This window comes from Lathamus discolor, chromosome 2, assembly GCF_037157495.1.
Source record: "Lathamus discolor isolate bLatDis1 chromosome 2, bLatDis1.hap1, whole genome shotgun sequence".
Lineage (NCBI taxonomy): Eukaryota > Metazoa > Chordata > Aves > Psittaciformes > Psittacidae > Lathamus > Lathamus discolor.
In genome coordinates, this window is record NC_088885.1 from 85,514,823 (window position 1) to 85,534,608 (window position 19,786).

The 19,786-nt window shown below is 37.7% G+C and overlaps 1 protein-coding gene across 12 annotated transcripts in view; it reads left to right on the forward strand.

The window, feature by feature from the left end:
- CTNND2 (catenin delta 2) overlaps positions 1-19,786 on the forward strand; it is a 655,387-nt gene that overhangs the window by 335,116 nt on the left and 300,485 nt on the right. For all 12 annotated transcript variants that reach the window (XR_010610081.1, XM_065667606.1, XM_065667609.1 and 9 more), the window contains 2 exons: positions 14,966-15,000; positions 15,483-15,599. Coding sequence is in view for 11 of the 12 variants with exons in the window: in XM_065667606.1 (XP_065523678.1) it covers positions 14,966-15,000; positions 15,483-15,599 (152 nt within the window). In the remaining variant the exon portion in view is untranslated. The remainder of the gene's footprint in view (positions 1-14,965; positions 15,001-15,482; positions 15,600-19,786) is intronic.

Sequence of the window (19,786 nt, forward strand, 5' to 3'; positions counted from 1 at the left end):
TCAACTAGAGCAGATAGCTCAAGGTTGTATCCACTGGCAGTTGTTCTCCTAATGCAGCCCAGGGTGCTGTTGGCCACCTTTTACTGCAAAGGCATACTGCTGGCTTATGTTCCACTTACTTTATAACATGACCCCCCAGGACCTTCTCTTCAAAGCTGGTTTCTAGCTGGTTAGACCCCACATGCCTGTGCTGGTGCATGGGGCTCTCCTCCCCAAGTGTTGAACAGGCATGCCCCTTGCTGAACTTCCATGAGGTTTCTGTCAGCCCATTTTTGCGGTCTGTTGAGGTCTCACTGAATGGCAGCACAAGCCTCTAGTCTCTCAAACACTTCCCATGATTTTCCATCATCTGTAAACTTGCTGACCCTGCACCATGTCCTACCATATACATAATTAAATTATGATGGTCAAAATGCTTATCTCCACATAGATACTAATCCATGTGGTATTTTCACACAGCTGCCTTTCACTTGCATTAATGTAGAAAGGGGACAGATGTTAAAGTGATAGATGTGCTACATCTAGCGGAAGAGCTCTTCTCCATTTTCTGTAGTCTCACAAGGGGGTCCAGAACAGAACTTTAGATATAAAGGATATTTGACTTGGAAACTTAGGTGAGACTAGTTCTGCATATGTATATAAATGTAGGATTTTCAGATGTAAAGCCTCATTGTGACTTTTATTTTGAGCACCAAATTTACTAGTTTTGGTTCTGGCTCATTGAAAAGGAAATAACCTCTAGCACGTGTTTCTGGTTTTCAATATATACCACTTCTACCTCACACACATAACCTCTCTTAAATTTACTAGCATCTATATTTGATTCTGAAGTGAAGTGTGTAGCTGTCTCTGTTTAAATGTTTTCATGTACACTGCTTTAGAGAAGTTTTAGGAAATACATCTTGAAATTACTGATGTACTTTAACTGTATCTTACATATATCTATACATAATACTGAGAAGTTGAGAGGAGTTCATACTGATAAGCAAGGCACTATTTGGCACTCCAGTGAAGAGCATTTTACCCACATTGCCATTTGCTTCTGATCATTGAACCAGAAGGGGATGGAAATGCATTGAATTAAGTGTGGTAGGCTCAGAAAAGTATTTGCAATAGTGCCTTATGTGGGCTATGGTTACCCTTGGCTCATGGCTCCACTTTGCTGATGGGGAAACTCACTGTTGCAGTTCTCTGGCACAGCTTTCTTCTGTGAGCTGTGTCAAAACACTTCCACAGAGAAGCTATGGCACTTTTTATGCTGGGCTGCTGGTGGAGAAGAAGAGGGACCTCTCCGTTTCCCTGATGGTGACTTGTTAGATCGTCATACTCCCAAAAAGCACATCATTTTGAGAGCATCAAAATAGCTTTCATGGATAGTGTCTGTAGTTCTGCCTTTGTTCATTAAAACTTACTTCTCTGTGTAGCAAGCGTATGCATAAATCAAAATTAGTCATATACTTCCATGCATCTCTACAAATTGCTGTCAGCAAGGCCATGCAGTAGAGCCGTATCGTAATTAATTCCCTGCAATGTGTAGTGACTTTTCCATTGCTAATGAGAGGTGGTTAGATGATGACAAGTAACAGTGTGCACTGCAGAAGATGTTTCTTTTGAAAGACATTTGCGTAATGTATGGTTGTAAATACAGTAAGTGAAGATGCAGATCCAGGCAATATACACTGCAGTGGAGCAATATGGAATCTGACAGTAGAAACTGGGAAGTTTGTGCCAGGGGCAGGTACAATGCAAGATAGAATGGGGGCAGTCGGGGATCTGGAGAGAAAGAAGGGTGAATGCAGGGCAGGTATAATCCATGTCATGGTAGGACATGCCTTTTTATAGATTCATTTTCAAGCAGTCGATTCTTGAGTGTCATGAATTCATTTATGTAGACAAATAAGCTTGAGCCCTGTGGAAGAAAGTGAAAACTACAGAATAAGTATGTAGTCAGAAGCACCCATGAAGTTGATTTTGCCATGCACAAAAACTATGGAGTGCCCCAAAGCAAGTAATAGACTGACAAGGGATGATTTTTTTATGTTGGGTTGGGTTGGTTTGTTTTGGGGTGTTTTTGTTGGTTTGTTTGGTTTTCGTTTTGTTTAGCAGAAGTCTTAGGTTATTCTTTCCTTTAATACAAACTTGTAAAGGGCTTGAAGGAAAAAGGGAAAGAAGGCCACCTTCTGTCAGATAGCCCTACACTTTAGATAATTCTCCATTTGCTCTTGGCAGGTTGTTCTTTTGCGACCGTAAGAAAAGTCACCCTATCCTTCACATGCATACCTTGTGTCAGGACTTTAAAGAGTGACTTGGAGTGAAGGCAAGCTTTTTGTTGAGTTCCAGGTGATGCCACCTATGTTTGGTTGCCCTCTGCTGAAGAGGAAATTGAATAATCCTTTCCTTTCAAATGTGTTGATGAAAATGTAGTTCAACCATGAGAAGATGGTATCATGGGCTGCTGCCTCTGCTGCCCCACTGATTCCATGTTACATTTGCACAGTTTAGAAGCAAAAATAGGGGTTACATTTTCCTTCTCTTTGCTGTGTCTGAAGTGCAACTTCAGACTGGATTTTAAATGCAGGCCGGCTTCTTTCATGCCAGTTAGGACACCAGCAGTAATACTGGGCACACTGTACAAGCCAGAACAAGCCAGCTGTTTTTCCCAAGCTGCATTGGCTCTGATTTTGCAGAAATTAAATTTATGTGCCTAATGTGAGTACTGACATGCTCAAAACATACCTGTTCCATGTATTTGGAATCAGATTACTAACAAATCCCCATTTTTCATGCCATGTTTTATGGCAGCCTTACTTGCATAATAATCTAACTTCTTCAACACATATTAATTTGAGTAAAACTTGAACTGCTTAAGAAGAAATGAAAGGATCCATGAATTGTTTGAGATAAACGTTTATTCACTGGGTAAGTCATGTTTGGGCTTCCGGTGTACTTGGTCTTGTCACAGGTTCTGTTAATGCTTTTTGTAATAGGAAGAGAGGAGGAGATAATGGCTCTAAAATAAAAAAAGGAAACAAAAAAGATTAAAAAACCCAACAAACCCAAACAACTTATGTCAAAGAACGACAGCACTTGTAGTACAGGTGCAGTTAGCAGCTAAATGGCAGTTCTGTCAGAAGACTACTGTTTGGATTGGGGTGGACAGGCACGACCTAGGCAGTCAAGCCACCATTTTTACAAGCACAGTCTGCTGTAGGAGAATTTTCCTCACACAGATTTACTGGGAAATCTTTCTTGATCCTCCTCCCCTAGTACTGATGATATGCTCATTCCCATACTTGGGTGTTTGCGGCTTCCTCCTAGCGCTGGGCCAGCTTGCCCTGAGGACATGGCTGGTGAGGGTGTTGGTAGTCATGCTGAGATTGCCTCTTGTGAGGATCTCCAGCTCTCTTTGCTCTGCCCCTGCCTGGCGTAGACTTTGCACACAGAGGGATCCTGGCCTGATGGAGCAGTACGTGTGTTTTTGTGCAGGCTGGTGGTTTTTTTTCTTTTTTTAATTATACAGTAATTCTCAAACTCACTTTTACTGTTGTAAAGCAGACATTGTTGTGCACGTGAGTCTTGAGGAAGCAGTTTTTCCTTGTAATATTGGAACATTAAAGGTGTTTTAGGCTCACAATGCAGCAGAAGAACATGTTTTAAAATTCAGCCAGTCAGTGATGAAAACAATGACTTTAGGAAAAATAGGACAGAAAACTTGTGTCCACTACACTGCATCACCTACACTTCACATGCAGTTTGTCTAATAGTATTTGGTTTAGATGCAAGTCTTTATAAATAGCTACAAGATGCTGACATCATGATAGTTAAAATGTTGAGTTTCGTAAATAAGTGTGTTAGGGAATCATTTGGATGTATATAACTGCAAAATTTTGTTTCAGGCTCTTAAAACTGACTTGTATTTGCCATTTTGGAAGATTGAAGTATTCTGCAAAATGCAGATGGCACATGTGCAAATACTGTGGTGCTTATGGAAACAAATAGCTCTGCTTTAATGTGGCTTTGTGTCAACTCTTTGCTGTCCTATGCTTTTTTTTTTCTCTATCAGTTGCAATGTTTCCATGTTGAATTTAATTTAATAAATATACCTAATCCAATCATGTTTTAACTTACTGTTTTATGCATGTAGTGGTAATGATAGTAAACATTGGTTTCCTCAATGTCTGTCCATTTGACTGTCGATATTTTTGGCAGTACATTTTGGAGTAGTTTATTAAAGACCTGTTTATGAGTAAGAGAAGTTGTATTGCTATTACAAGTTCTATTTTATAGGTAGCCATGAAGTGTTTTCAGAATTCCTGTTCAAAAAACATTTCTTCTTTTTTTCATTATGTCCAAGGAGAAGGAAGACAGTTTTCAGTCTCAGTTTCCTGAAAAAATTAAATCCAAGTCGTGGTAATACGAGGCTGGAATTAACCTAAGGAACAAAAAAAACACAGTCTTGTCTGATATCAGAAGACTGCTTTAATATGTTTCAGGTACTGATCTTTTCACGTCTTCAAGCTGGCTGAATTTGTCTTACACAGTCATGTGGAAAAATATATTCCCCCAGGAGTGATTTTTGAGTAATTCTGGATTGTTTCCCTGTCACTCAACACCACTGGTTGTCTCTTGTCTGACCTTATTTATACCAACTGGTCAAATATTTTACTGTTTCCCACTTTATTTTTTAAGCAATTAACTCAGCAGTGTCATCTGATAATGGGTTAAATCCCAGATGGAATTCCAGATATATTAGGTCTATATTTCCTTGTTTTACTCTTTGAGAGAAATTTACCATTTTATGTGGTGTATGAAGTCTTAATAAAATCAAGTGCATTTATTTATTTTCCTATTAACCATTACAATATGAATTCTTAGCAACTTTCTAACTTTGGAACTCAGCCTACACTTGGGCTGTGGTTGGTTTAGTTTCTTTCTCCATGTATTAAGTAGGTACAAATAGCCAGAATAAAGATTGTGTGTGTACAGCAAATAATCGGTAATTTCTGTTTAGAAAGTGCCATCCCCAGTTTGAGAGATTAATAAAATCTGTGATTATCTTAATTATCTCAGTTTTGGACTGGAGATTATATAGTTGTACTGTAGATGTAAAGAGTTCTTTGAATTCTCCTTGTCATGATCCCTCAGTAAAACATCATTCTCATTGCAAAGAGGCCAGATGTAGCTTTTGACTCTGTGTAGATCACTTTAATTCCAGTCCCATCCTAAACGCAATTTTTTTTTCTCTATGGTAGTAAAAACTATACAGTTGTCCTGTTCAGTTTTGTGTTGAACTGAAATTGTTCAACACAAAAAAGTTGTTGAAATGGTTTGACCATTTTTCTTTATAAGTGGGCCTTTTCATCGTTTTTTCACAGACTTTTTCCTTACTTATTTTATTCTTTAAAGTGTAAAAACATTAAGCTCTGGGTACAGTTTTTAACAATTGAAGACTGGTAATAGCTCCCAACCAGTGCTCATCGACCGTGCTTTGATCAAGGGAGTGAACTAAATGATTGAGATTAAAAGTCTGTCTCTGCTTTTGACACTGACTGCCCTTCAGCTAACTTGCAAACACTGTTTTTCCTCAAAATGGCCATAAAACACATTGCATTCTTGTTTTCAACTATGAGCTTTAGCATTTCTATACTGTGAGAAATTAATTTTGTCAAGTCCAGAACAGATTTTATGTGATTCATATTTAGGGGAAAAAAAAAAAAAAAAAATCAGTCTCCTCTCTTTTCATATTAGCTCTCTTTTGCCAGTGAAAACAGATTTAGCTTTTCGATTGGACTGTTTCCAAGATGTTCTGAACAAGTAACAGAAAATTTTCAGTTTTACAATCAGCTTTTAAAGCTAGATTAAGATATTTAAAGGGAAAGAAGTTGCAGAGTTAATGATAGGATAACTCAGTTGAGAACCCCTCAAAATTCAGGTTAGTGTAATTAGAGAAAAGAAAGCTAAAATAAGTGCAGAGCTGGTAACTTATGTACTGTTTCTGATGATGGAACGTGTGATTAGATGGGCATGGAGAGAAAAGTATTACTTAGTGGCATGAGCTGTAGTGAAAACCAACTCGATTCTGGATCTAGCAGCCATGTGGAAGAAAGAATTTTAATGAATTGAACAAGTGATGTTGAGGCATCCTAGAGAGGGATTTGCGTAGGTGGCCAAGAACTTAATTTTCCTATGGTTCAGCAACCTTTTCACCAAAACAAAGGGCTTGTAAAAAATTGTATCTGCCAATGTAAAGCTCAGCCAGTTACTTGAGATCTGTGTTTCATTTCCCTTGTCTGCTTTTTCAGCAGTCAGCAGAGAAAATTAGTGCTTTTATTTAACCTAATACATTTTTAACATTTTTCTGCATAATTGTACAGACTTTCCAGAAAGTCCTAGATGGCCTTTTGAGTAGAATGAAGATCAGTGCCCTGTCTTAATGCTTCAGAATTCGAATTCTTCTGTTCAGAGGCTCAGAGGTACAACCTCAGTGCTACCATAACTGATAGACAGTCTCTCTCTTAAATTCTTACAAGTGGTACAAGTGTATAGCTATGCCCACTCTATTTTTTTTCAATGCATCATGAGAACATGCAATATTTGTGAAGTCACTTTTTTAGTATCTTAGGGCCAGATTTTAATTGGAAATTTTTGTGATAATAAAGTAACAGGTATCTTTCAATACCGGTCCGGTTTTCTCTCCACTTTGGTCTCCCTAATGATAACAGATGCACACAGGAATTTGGTACTTGTTTGGATATGCAGGCAGTGAACAATAGATAGGTTATGGAAAGCAAAATGGAAGAAAGAAGTCATGAGTAGAACTTCAAAGATAGATAACTTTTGATTTGATCTACTTTTCAGTCTAAGTCTTGCTACTATTACAGCCCTTCATGGTTTACCTGGCTCGCAGACCTAAACTACACATCGGTTGTCTTGCAAAGTTTTAACTCACTATTGAAATGTGTAAATTATGGGCATACACGAGGATGAAAAGATTCAATATTTAGCTATCTTGTGAAACTTCATGTTCTGGATGTAGAATGTATTTAAGTAGAAATGTGGTTTCATCCTTTCGTTAACAAAACTTCAAAGTATTTTTTTTGTTGTCAGGTAACTTTCGCAACATATTATATTGTAATATTCTTCTAAGAATAAAGATGACTCAATATATTACTGCTCTCAGTATTACTAGTATGATATCTGGAAGATCATTTTCATGAAGCTTCTACAAAGATATCTTTTTACTCCTTAGGAATATTCTCTTTAATTTCTACCTACTATTTTTTAAAAATAGAATTATAATGTATTTCTTACATCTGTCTTTGCCAAATGTCTGACTTACAAGCCTGGTTTTATATGCATAGTGTCTCCTTGTGTTGCATTTCTGTAGTCACTGGTAGGCACTGAATAATGGAACAAATATTATTTTCTTAGGGAACTGATTCTCGTTTTCCACTCTGAGCCTCAGTGGTGGAAATAGCCAGAATAAAAAGACTGTGTGCTTACAGCAAAGCTCCAAATCCGTCTAAAGGTTACATTTATTTTTTGTCAGCTTGCATTAATATAATTTCAGTAATTTTCAGTAATGAATGTGTGATTAAAGGTTATCCATATAGCTAAATAGCTGTTATTACCATGTGCCATTTTAGTTACTTGGATAATTTGTCAACTCTGTATACAAACAGACAGTTTACAAATAAGAATTTTCACTCCCATAGTTAAAATCATAAATCATTATCAATTGTTCAGGGCTTGATCTATATGCTTATCTCCCACCTAAGAGGCCAAATTACCTTTATATTCGTTCAACATTTTAGGTTAGAAAGTAGCTCTTTGCTGCCTTTACATTCATCCACTGAAATGTAAATTTAAGACTCATCGCTTCTTGCATACATGATTTTTGTACTGCCTGCTTCTAGAACAACTGAGTTTCTCCATTGCTCAGTGTTTCTGGTGGTATGAGGTGTTAATTTATTCAGTTGTGTTTATACTCCTTTATGTAACAATCACCAAGATGCCAGCAGCACAGATGAAGATAATATCAGTTATAGAACTGGAGAGACCATCCTGGGATGTAGTGGAGTTCCTTGAAGCTGAAACTAAGATCAGCTCTTCCTAATAAATTTATCAAACAGCCTTCTAAGAGCAGCATGGTTTTACCACCTCCTCTCTAATTGGATGGGGGTGGCTGCTTCCATGATGTTTCAGTACTTTTTTTAAATTTCCATCAAAAAAATCAATGACCAGTTTGAACCTGTTTGTTGCTGTCCCACCTGTATGCCTCCCCTGGTTATTTCTTCTTCTTTGGTCATTTAGTCTTGTTGCAGTATAAAAGCCAGTTTTGCTCCCTTGTAAGACTTCAGTTGTCTTATCTAAACTTAACAAACAGCTCTAACTTTATCTTTTATCAGCTTTTACTTTCTCTCTCAATAAATAAGAATTAACTAAACAAGTTCTGAACAGCAGAATACTGAAGGATTCTCCTGCATGCCTTGCGACAGCATTATGTCCAGGACATAACTTTGAAGTTAGCCCAGCTTAAGTCGGCACTAGACCAATAGATACCCAGAGGTCATTCCAACCTAAATTATTCTATGTTTATTCTTCTTTCAGTTTTGGAAGTTAGTTGTGAAGCAAACTGAAGAACTGACATTATTACCTTAGCAGAAATCCAGCCATCATCCTTGTAAACCATCATCATTTTCTTAATTAATTTAGGAAAATTTCAAAATTAAGTAACTTGATCTCATTTTAGCTTCTCTAAGACTAAAAGTATGGCAGTGCTGATTCAGAGTTAGGGTCTAGCTAACCCAGTATCCTGTCTGGGATACATAAGGGCCAGAAATGGACACGAGGGGAAGCGTGAGAATAGTCCTGTAACAATACTTTTTTCCCTAGTACTGTCATTGCTTCCAAGTTTAAAGTTAAATAAAACATAACAAGTATTTTATTTGCATTATGTGTTGCCCTGCAAATTCTTTTCGTTGGAACAGTAGAGCTTCACAGGTTTCCACTGGGAAAGGATTCTGTCTTCACTGTTACACAAGTAACTATCTGCTGAACTGAAACTAAGGAAACTGATACTGCAGGCTAAGTAGCGTGTGTTTTGTTTCTAGGTGGCTAAGTTCAATCAAAAGTTCAGTGAAATGTTTGTGGAGAGTTGGTGTATGTGAAATTAATTCAGTAAAAATTAGTATAATTGTACTCATTTTGGCCATTTCAGGAGTGATGGTCAAAAACTACAGGGAAACAGACTGTATTATGTATGCTTTCTCCATTAAATAGCAGCCTTTGCTGCCCGCTTTGCAAGCACCTAAGCAGCATGCTGTGTGGAATGCTGCTCTGTACTTAAATACCACCCTTAGCAGTGTAGCACACTGAACTTTAAAACATATTTAAATAAGAAGAAATAGAGCAGTTATTATTAAGCACAATCAGTATAGAAAAAATGATATAAATAGAACTGGAGCAGTTAAAAAGTTGCTTTTAAATGAAACTTATGTTTGCTAACTCCTGCGACTATTAAATGCAGAAGAGAGCATTTATTTTGAGACCTTTTTGAAAACTTGGCTGTAAATATTTCCATGCATCACTGGAAAGATGTACAAAAAAATCATAGCACAGCCACAAAGTTCTGCTATTGTTTTTATAAAACTTAGGGGATAACAATAGTTTGTGTGAGAAAATAATAGATAATTATTTTTCCCTGTAGGGACTTGTAGCAAGGCCTTTCTAATACAGGTAGGAATTAACTACCTGAATGGTTTTCTGGCATCTACAGCTACGGACAACTTTGTAGTAATTTAAAAAGTCAGTCTGAAATTCATAGGGTACAAAAGAGCAGCCGTTGGTAAAATACATATGAATTTGTGGCGGTACTGTTTATTTGATTCATTGATTTATTTTGTTTGATTACATTATCCAGGATCATTATAGGGGATTTCATTAGGTTTGTTGGAACATCAAAAGGACTTGTTGATATAGTAGCCAGATTGATACCACAGCTGACTAATAGAGTGTGATTAAATATTCCAGAGACATTATTGTGTCACATCTACAGGCATTTAATTTAAATTGGGCAACAAAAAAACCTTGCACTTGGGGGTGGTCTTCTGTATCTTTGTTGAGCGGTTCCTATGTTTTCATGGGATTATTTAGTGTAAAATGTATTCTTAGGATTTTGTTGTGGTTTTGTTGTTTTTTTTCCCCAGATAGTTGATACTAAAGACTGCTTACTGTTTTGCAGATAACCTGAAGTGTACCGCTGATTTAAAATCTGCTTCTCCTTTGCTGTAGATGCAGTATTAGTTTCTCAACCTCTTTGCTTTTTGTGGAATACTTCTGAATCTTTTTTTAGTCCACCTTCTACAACCAGAATAACAATTCAGAAATCAGTGAGACAGTTTCTGCCTGTAATTATATGCAGTGATGTTTGTGTGGCTCCATTGCAGAAATAATTGAAAAGATCGTGTGCTGATACAACTCCTTATAAAAATCCTTTCATGGTTGTTCTATAGTAGTGTTAGATATAATTTCATTAATTGTTTTAGAAAACAGAAGTATTTTTGTGTAGCAGATAGCTGTAGCACTTTCTCAAAAAAATGAGTGACAACTGTAAACTGAATGACTTCACACAAAGAAGAGACACACAAACATTTGTTGGATAATTAATGGACTGTATCCCTTCCTATCAAGAGCGGAGTTTCTTTGCTATGTTCTTCCAAGGAGTGGTAAGACATAGGACTCGAATAGCCAAATCATATGGCTAAGTGTGCATTTGCACTGATGTACATCGGTGCACAGGGTAAGAAAAATGAATTTCCATAGGCTGCATAGTAAATACGGTACTAGAAATGTGTACAGTGTGGTGAGCCTCCTTCTTGCACAAGGTGCTTCAGAAGCTATCCAAAGGCATTAATCTGAAGGGAGTCAGGCCTCACGTTAGTCCATGTAATGTCTAAACCCAAGCAATTCTGCAAGTACCGCTGTGACGAGGCAGTGTGCAAAATGCGTGCATCAGGCTGGGAGTTAGATGTAAGTTGCCTTTGCCCCACTGTTGTCTCTGGTGCCAGGGCTTTGGGCACACTCCTGACTTCTTGGAGTTCACTTGAGTCCAAGGTGCCTTTGCTGCTCCCCAGCACATGCTTGGAAAGCGAATCAGTGTTCACACCCTCAGTAAATTTTCAGTTGCCCCAAGTTGGCTGGGAGTGTTGATCTGCTGAAGGCTGTGCAGAGGGATCTGGACAGGCTGGATTGATGGGCCGTAGCCAGTGGTATGAGGCTCAACAAGGCAAAGTACGGGGTGCTGCACTTAGGTCACAACAACCCAAGCAATGCCACAGGCTTGGGGAAGAGTGGCTGGAAAGCTGTTTGGCAGAAAAGGACCTGGGGTGCTGATTGACAGCTGCTGAACATGAGCCAGCTTGTGCCCAGGCAGCCAAGAAGGCCAACAGCATCCTGGCCTGTATCAGAAATAGCACAGCCAGCAGGGCCAGGGCAGTGATCATCCCCCTGTACTCAGCACTGGTGAGGCTGCACCTTGAATGCTGTGTTCAGTTCTGGGCTACTCACTACAAAAGAGATACTGAGGGGCTGGAGTGGGTCCGGAGAAGGGCAACAAAGCTGGCAAAGGGTCTGGAGAACAAGTCTGATGAGGAGCAGCTGAGGGAACTGGGGGTGTTTAGTCTAGAGATGGGTCATTACCACTCTCTACAACTACCTGAAAGGAGGTTGTCGTGAGGTGGGGTTGTTCTCCTTTTCCAAGTAACAACTGACAGGGCAAGAGGTAATGGCCTCAAGCTGTGCCAGGGGAGGTTTAGATTGGGTATTAGGAAGGATTTCTTCACTGAAAGGGTGATCAGGAATTGGAATAGGCTGCCCAGGGCTTAGAATAGGCTGCCCAGGGCAGTGGTGGAATCACTGTTTCTAGAAGTGTTCGAAAACCATGTAGATGGGGCCCTCAGTGATATGATTTAGTGGTGGTCTTGGGGTAAAGGCTGGATCTTGAAGGTCTTTTTCAACCTAGTAAATTCTATGACTCTGGTTTTTGGTTTTTTGTCTTTTTATGTATTTGATGTGGGTATACAGTCAGTTGTACTGCTCTCTCTTGTGAAGCTGGAAAACACCTAAAAGAAAAGCACAAAAAGTACTTTTTATTCACTCAAGCAGATTTGGCACAGTTGTGTGACAGCCTAAAGGCTCACTGCACAGACATGCCAGGATGCTTCAATCAGGAATCATTTTCAGGACAAAATGGGGAAAAGCTCATTTGGAGAAAAAAAAAAGGCCAAGATTAAAAAGAAAAAAAGATTAGAAAGAAAAAAGAAGAAAAAAGCAGGTTATATAAGTTTAAACTGTCAAATTCTAATAAGATTTTTCTAGGGAAACCCTTTACTTGTTTGTCTGAAAAACTAGGGCATGAGTTTGTAACCAAGAAATGGCAATTGTCATGTGCACTATATTGGACTATTCAAAAGTTAAAGAGCATTAATTTAACTAAGGAAATGGCACGCTCTTCATACCAGAATGTATTCATATCCTTGTAGGAACAATTACACTTTAATATAGAATCATATAATCATTTAGGTTGGAACAGACCCTAAACATCATGAAGTTGAAATGTTAACCCAGCATTATCAAGTCCACCACTAGACCATATCCCTAAGCACTGCATCTACACATATTTTAAATACCTCCAGGGATGGTGATTCTACCACTTCCCTTGGCAGCCTGTTGCATATTCCATATTTTGAATAAGAATATTGCATTAGGAAAAGAAAAAGATAGTGAATCTGTTACCCTGACTATAAAAGATACAGTATTTATTACAGTAGTTGTGAGGAGAAGCCAGACTAAAACTGGAAAAGCCAAAATACGATCAAAATTTATTGCAAACCTTCTTTAGACCTTCCTATTTAAGATTTTCATAAAGTGAATACATTAAAATTTTTCTATGGAAGCCAGACTAGTTATCAGGGATCATTAATAAGCCACTAGTTAATAATGAAATTCTACATTTTATACAAACTTGGTGCGTAAAAAGGGCTAGGCTGGAATTCCTGAAAATGATAATTTACCCTGTGCACAGAATTGATTTTCTTTTCGTGCTGATGTGGATCAGGTGGCACAGTCTTTTACATCAGCATGTTCTTGCCAGCAACGTGTTCAGTATGTCATTCTGGCAGCAAGAATGCCACCTGATATATTACTTTTTTCTGTCTTTTGAGGTGGTATCTATCACATAGAAATCTGGATACTGGAAGAAGGACTGTGTAGTGAAAAGTAATACATTGCTTATTATGAATGATGCAAATTCCAGAAAGGAAGATTGCTCTCAAGTCCCACTGTGTCAGCAGAAGCTGTAGTTGTTCAGTGATTCTGAAAATCAGGCAAAAGGAATTTCAAATTAGAAAAAGTAACTTTCCAAAAAGAGCCGCTGGCCCTAGTCACCACCCACTAGGGCTCCGTTTGAAAAGGTGATTTATATTGCAGTAATATCTTCCAGTTTAGGACTTTGTCATTATTATTTGCTGGACTACACTGGCTATGTTTATCTTCCATATTATTAACTTCAGTGGACTTGAATGCAAGCATTTTGGTTGTCTCATTCAGAGGCTAGCTTCTTCGTCTATGAAATCTCACCACAGTGAGTCAATATACAGCACAGATGGTAGATATTTGGAAACTGATGGTCATGTATAGACTTGAATTTGTCAGATTAACACTTTAGATGCCAGTCAGAAATTGAAAGTTGTCCTTTTAGAAGTATTTCCATGTAAGTTAGGCAAGTACACTTTTTTTAACACTATCAAACCTGATAAATGATTAACCCAAGTTCTTTTCCTATGAAGAGAGAATAATGTGAAGAGATCATTTCATTTGTTATTCTTGTTCAGAGCGTAGATCCTAGGAACTATACTCATATATTCATAAGAGATCCAGCATGTCTTGGGAAAAGGGAAAATAATTCAAGGTTTAAAATCCTTTTACTCATTAAAAAGAACATTTATTCTCAACGTCAGAGAGAAATTAATTTATTGTTTGAAAAGTTAAAGTAATTTCTGCTTTTATTTTTTTAAACCAATGGATGCAACAGATCATTTTGTTCTCCTGTATAAATATCTTGTAAAAATGTACAGAAAAATGTTTTAATTATGAGTATAATAAATCAGTTTACTGTTATCAAAAGAATGGTTATTACTGAGTAACTTCAATCCTTTTTGTATTCTCGGCATGAGAAAGACCTGTAGTGAAGCACAAACAGATCATGCCTTGGAGGAAAGTGTACTCATTGCCTAATTGAGTAGATCATTCATTTTATCATTTATTTGGATATAGAGTTCATTTTATAGAAAAAAAACAAAAACAAACACCCTACCTAACCCATCCTCTAGAGTGCATGTTCATTATTTTAAAATTAAGACCTTCCATTGCTTAAGTGCTTGTACTTTGAAGCACAAACACATCTAAATTTACTCTGTTGTGTAGGCCAATTGAATTAACTTAGCTGCACATTTGGATAGTATAAAAATGCACATAATGATAAGTAGAACCAAAAGCCATACTTGTAATTTCTTTTAGAAAGCACATGTAATGTTCACTTGAGAAAGCAGTTTATAACTTTTTCTATAAAAATGGAAAATCTGACAAATAGGAGGATCAAAAAAAGTTGCAAAATGTTTTTGCTTTGGAATAGTATAATTTGTATATCAAGACTAAGGGCAGTTACTATATGTATATTTGGAATTACTTAAGAAGTGAAGATGCTTCCCTCATGCTGAATGAATGTTGTGCAAGTCATTCACTTAAAAATATGTAAAACAATCCTTGGTATGTTTTCTTATTTATCCTTAAGTCAGTTCATTTATCCTTAAATCAGTTCCTTCAGAATAGATTTGCAGCTGAATTTTGATGGCACATTACTGAATCATTTCATAAGAAAATAACACTTTTTTCTCCCTCTTTTCAGTTCAACGGAAGAGCAGTTTCACTGGCAAACGCAAGGTAATGTACTTATCTACATATATGTGCTGCATATATCCTCTCTCAGAATGATCATATTTCCTGAAGAATATAGAGGGGAAAACAACATATATTTATGCAATTTGTTGGGGTTTTTTTCATTGCTTGTGTGTGAAAACCCTACTTAAAAACTGGTGGAATTTGGCAAAAGTTGTTAGGGTTGACAAAAAGAACACTGAGCTCTCTTTGAGAACACTCTCAAAATGTAGAGCGTTGTGAGGGGCATTGCTAAACATGTCTCTCACTTTTTTTTTTAAGATCTGACATGAACTTTCTCATTTTGCTTTTATTAATCCAAGGCCAGCTTTCAAAGGATGGCATAGTTTTCAATACATCCAGCCTCCTCTTAATATGTGATCTCGGTGTGTTAGCCTCTTCTTTGTCAGCTGTGAAGGCTTAGTCACATGTAGCTGGTTTTACCTTTTGCCTTCTTATATGTTCTTATGTTGCTCATTTTATTACAGATGGGCAGAAGGATATAGAAGATGAGCTCACCACTGGTCTGGAGCTGGTGGACTCCTGTATCAGATCACTGCAGGAATCAGGGATACTTGATCCACAGGACTATTCGGCCAGTGAAAGTAAGTTGCTAGAAATGTGTTTTTCCACATTTTCCAGACATGTTTGTAACATTTCATGTTTTAAAACTGAATGCATGTCTTACAGTGTTTTTCTTTATTATTTCTGATACAGGCTAAAGACAATGTAGATGTGAGCAAGCAAATTGCGTCCTTGCCGTTGCAAGTTAATTTTTGGCTTTGTTTATACTGAAGAGACTCTCACTGCTAGTTTGTGGGAACACAAAACCAACAAACTAAACATGGGGAATATATTTTAAGGAAAATATTTTGTAATTGCAGTATTGCTGTACTATGCTATAAGATCATGTCACAAGACCTCATCATCTCCACTACAAAAGTAACTTGTGAAGTAGTGTAGGGCTGTGAATAATTCTGATGTCTCTTTTATAAGCACTTTGGCCAGATAGCTGGTACTCCTTAAAATTAAAATTTTCAAGTGCATACACAGACAAAAATAGTTAAGTGAGCTTTTAAAGATGTTGCAGAGAATGGCAGCTGTAGCAAGCAAGCTGAAGTTTCTTTTTTCTCAGAGGCTGGCTCATTGGTCATTTAGCAGTCATTCTGTTTGCAGAATTGTGGAGGGAGTGGATAGATCCTCTGCTAGGTCCAGCCACTGGAGAAGTGTTTCAAGGCTAAACAGCAGCAAAAGTGAACGAGAGACATGTCACCATTTGTAGAACAGATGTCTACAAACATGAGTCACGCTGAGACAAAATTTTCCAATAGGTTAACAGGTCTGTTATCAGTTGTAGCACTAGATACTGAAAAAGCAGGTTCTTTCCCACTTTTCCTTTTTTTTTTCCCTCAGTCTTCTGCCACAATATATACTCTTTTTCACTTCACTCGTGATACAGTTCCTGACACTGCTTTGGCTTTTCAGTTTTCTCTAGTATTCCTCTACATCTCATTTCATCTGGAGCATTTCTGACTTCTCTAAGCAATGAGTAGAACACACATGCTAAATGAAATAAAAAAATCTCATACTCAACAGTTCCACTTGGCACTTAAAATTTGTGTCCTTCTTTCATATCCTAAAGTTCTGATGTTATGCTTGTGAAATCATTCAAGGTATCTTCCACTAATACTTAGGTGTTGCTAGTTAGTTCGCAGGTGTGCTGAGAACAAAGAGCTTTAAGTAGACACTGGAAGCACAGTCTCAAATAGACAAAGCTTGGTATAAAAGGAAGTTTAAAACTCACTCTGAAGTGTCTTACATGCCACATTTGTATTTCATGGAGACTTTCTGTCTTAAATCCTTTAATCTCCAAATAGGAAATAAGATCTATATAAATGCCTCACTTTACAGGTATTCTAAAAATCAGTATTTGTATTTGTGATGTATTTGAAGTAAACATTGTCACAGACTAATCCAGCAGGGTGGGGCTTTGTTTCGTTTCCTTTGTATTGGACATTTTTCAGTGAAGGCTTGAGGTCATGTGGTTAAAAATGAGGCAACTACCAAACACTGAATAGTTTTGTGTTGTGCGCACTGGCCATAAGACAAGGAAGGCAGGCAAGAGCAATGACTCAGAAAGGGCACCTTTATCTGGGATTTCCTAATTTTTGAGCTCCTGACTTTACTGTTTTAGTTATGTTTACTTCTGGGTTTTTTGACTGCACAGCTGTATTTTAAGTAACAAGGCTGACTGATGAGAGCATTTCTGGCCTTCCATGGCAGCCCTAGTCTAGTTAAGGAAGATTTTTTATAAATCATCATAAGAAACCCTGCCTGGAGATGTGACCACAGCTTCTTTTCTGAATGATTTAATCTATCAGTAGTACTGTCTTTGTAGAGGATTAGTGTGTCTGTAGTCAGGATCTTTACAATTTGGTTTCATGCACTCTGATTTTCTCAGAATTAGTTTAAAAAAGTCATCACATAGCAGGCAGCTGTTATAATACTGCAAATCCCAAACATCACTTCACATGTGCTGTTCCTTTAGTAGCAAATAAAAGCCATGAAGAAAAGGCTAATGGGACAAGTCACATGCAAGGGGCTTACACAGGAGGGGTTCTGTATTGCTAATAGAGATGCTCACTAATTATCTTTTCTGAGTGTGAATCAGCAACTAAAAAACCCAAACATAAAGCTTTTATTTGGTGCAATGCAAGCAGAGCGATCACTGGTTTTAAAGTAATTATTATCAAAGATGGGCAGATTTATAACTGCTGCATGCTCTCACACAAGTTTTCCGTGGTTGCGCTGGCCCTGGGACAAGGTTATACTTGTCTGAGGGAAAACCCTGCACTGTTCCCGTCTCTTTCTTCTGTCCCAACCAGGTATTTCCTATCATTGCCCTACTGTCTCAAAATCACACAACTACTTCAGATTCATTCCTTTTGCTACCTAGTGAGTACACCTCCTTTGTTTTGTTTTCTTATTTCCACCCTCCCCCCTCCCATTTCATGTAAGAACAATTGAAAAGGTAGAAAGCTTCATGGAAAGAAGGAGAGTAAACACAGATATACAACTGTCTGAGTGAATAAGGGTAATTGCTAGGACGTTTGTCATTAAGGCTTGATAAGGTCACAGTCTGGCCTGCAGATAATTGAGAAAGGTCTGATGCCTGAAGCCCCCTGATGTCCATCCTCTTTGGCAGAGAAACTGGAGGCCTCTGAGCAATCATTAAGGACCAACCTACCTTTTCCTGCCAGTGTTTTAAATTTGCATTTTACAGATGTGTAGAGCAAGGGTGAGATAAATGTGGAGCAATAACAATGTGGTCCCGTATTTCTTTCCCTCCTGCTAGTTCCCTGTGGGTCATTAGCATGTCACAACGGAGGACTGCCACGGTACTAGATCAAAACTGTTTCTGAGATAATTAGCTGAAGCTCATGGAATCCTTACAGACTACTTTGAATCCTTACAGGCTAGAGCCGTGGAGACAGGCAACAGTTACTCCCTCTGTCATGGCGTTAGCAAAATGAGGGTTAGATGGACTGCTGAGATTACTGAGCAAATCCATTGGCACTTTCTTCCTAACTTAAACCACAGGCTAAAATGTCTCCCAATCCAGAAGTCTCTTAATTTTAATTTAAGGTATCTATACTTAAATCTTTCATGCTATTTCCTTTGCTTTAGTCTTCACAAAATGAGCATAAGACTGGTCTTAAAAGGATTATGGGACAGATTTATGGAGCTTTTGGTGTTTAAGTTTCTAACTGAAATGAAATTGTTCCCTATTTTAACTTGCTTGATCAGTTCGTGTAGCAACCCTCCTTCTTTTCTCTCTAAATCTATACCAAGACTGCACACACAGAGTTCTTGTCGACATGGATCAGAAAGCCTCTTGGATCAACCTTCCAATTGTCTGATATATTTAAAAATCTATATTTCACACTTCAATTTTAAAATAAGAGGTTTATACTGGAATTGCATTTTTTTCCACCTGCTATTGCCAGTACTCCAGACAATTTTTCCCCCCCAAATTTTATGAATATATTTGTTTTTCTGTCTGTGAGCCTGTTGCCCTGGTGCTCAAGAGTAATTACAGAATTCAGCACCCTGATAAGGAAATAAGTACAATGTAGATTAAATAACACTGTCTTCTTGGCCGATGCCATTTCAGAGTGCACTTCACTGAGGCTAAATGTTGACAGAAATGCAGACAGTTAGGGATGTCTCAGTCTTTCTGGGGAAGAAAATGCACGGCTCACCACTGAGTACTCAATCTCACAATATATTAACTCTTTCAGTCACTTCAAACTGTTTGCCCAGAATGCAGCATGGGTAGTAGTACCATTTAGATTTTTTTCCTCTAAAGAATAACTGATGTTACAACAACAGATTATTTTATCATATGAAATTACATATAGCTGTTGTATCAGATAGATGTGGTTTTCACATAAATAACCTGTATAATTCTGAAGCTAAAAAAAAAAAAACACCAACAAAAAACCAGAAAAAGTGGGCTCTTATTATTTTAATTCAGTTTTGTTTCAGCAGTTTTTTACAATAAGAGAAATCCTCCTTACTCAGTGTGAAAGCAGATGTCCCAGTTTGAAAGAGCACTCCTTGTTCAACCTTTATGATTTTCATCCTTTATCAGCTGCTTTATTCATAGACACTGAAAATGGATTGAAACAAAAAGGCACTATTGACACAATGAATGTGTGAAAGGATGTGTATTTGTGTGTTTTCCATCCCATAGCTCTTGCCTTGTGAAACTGCCACCTGTCAGATGGCT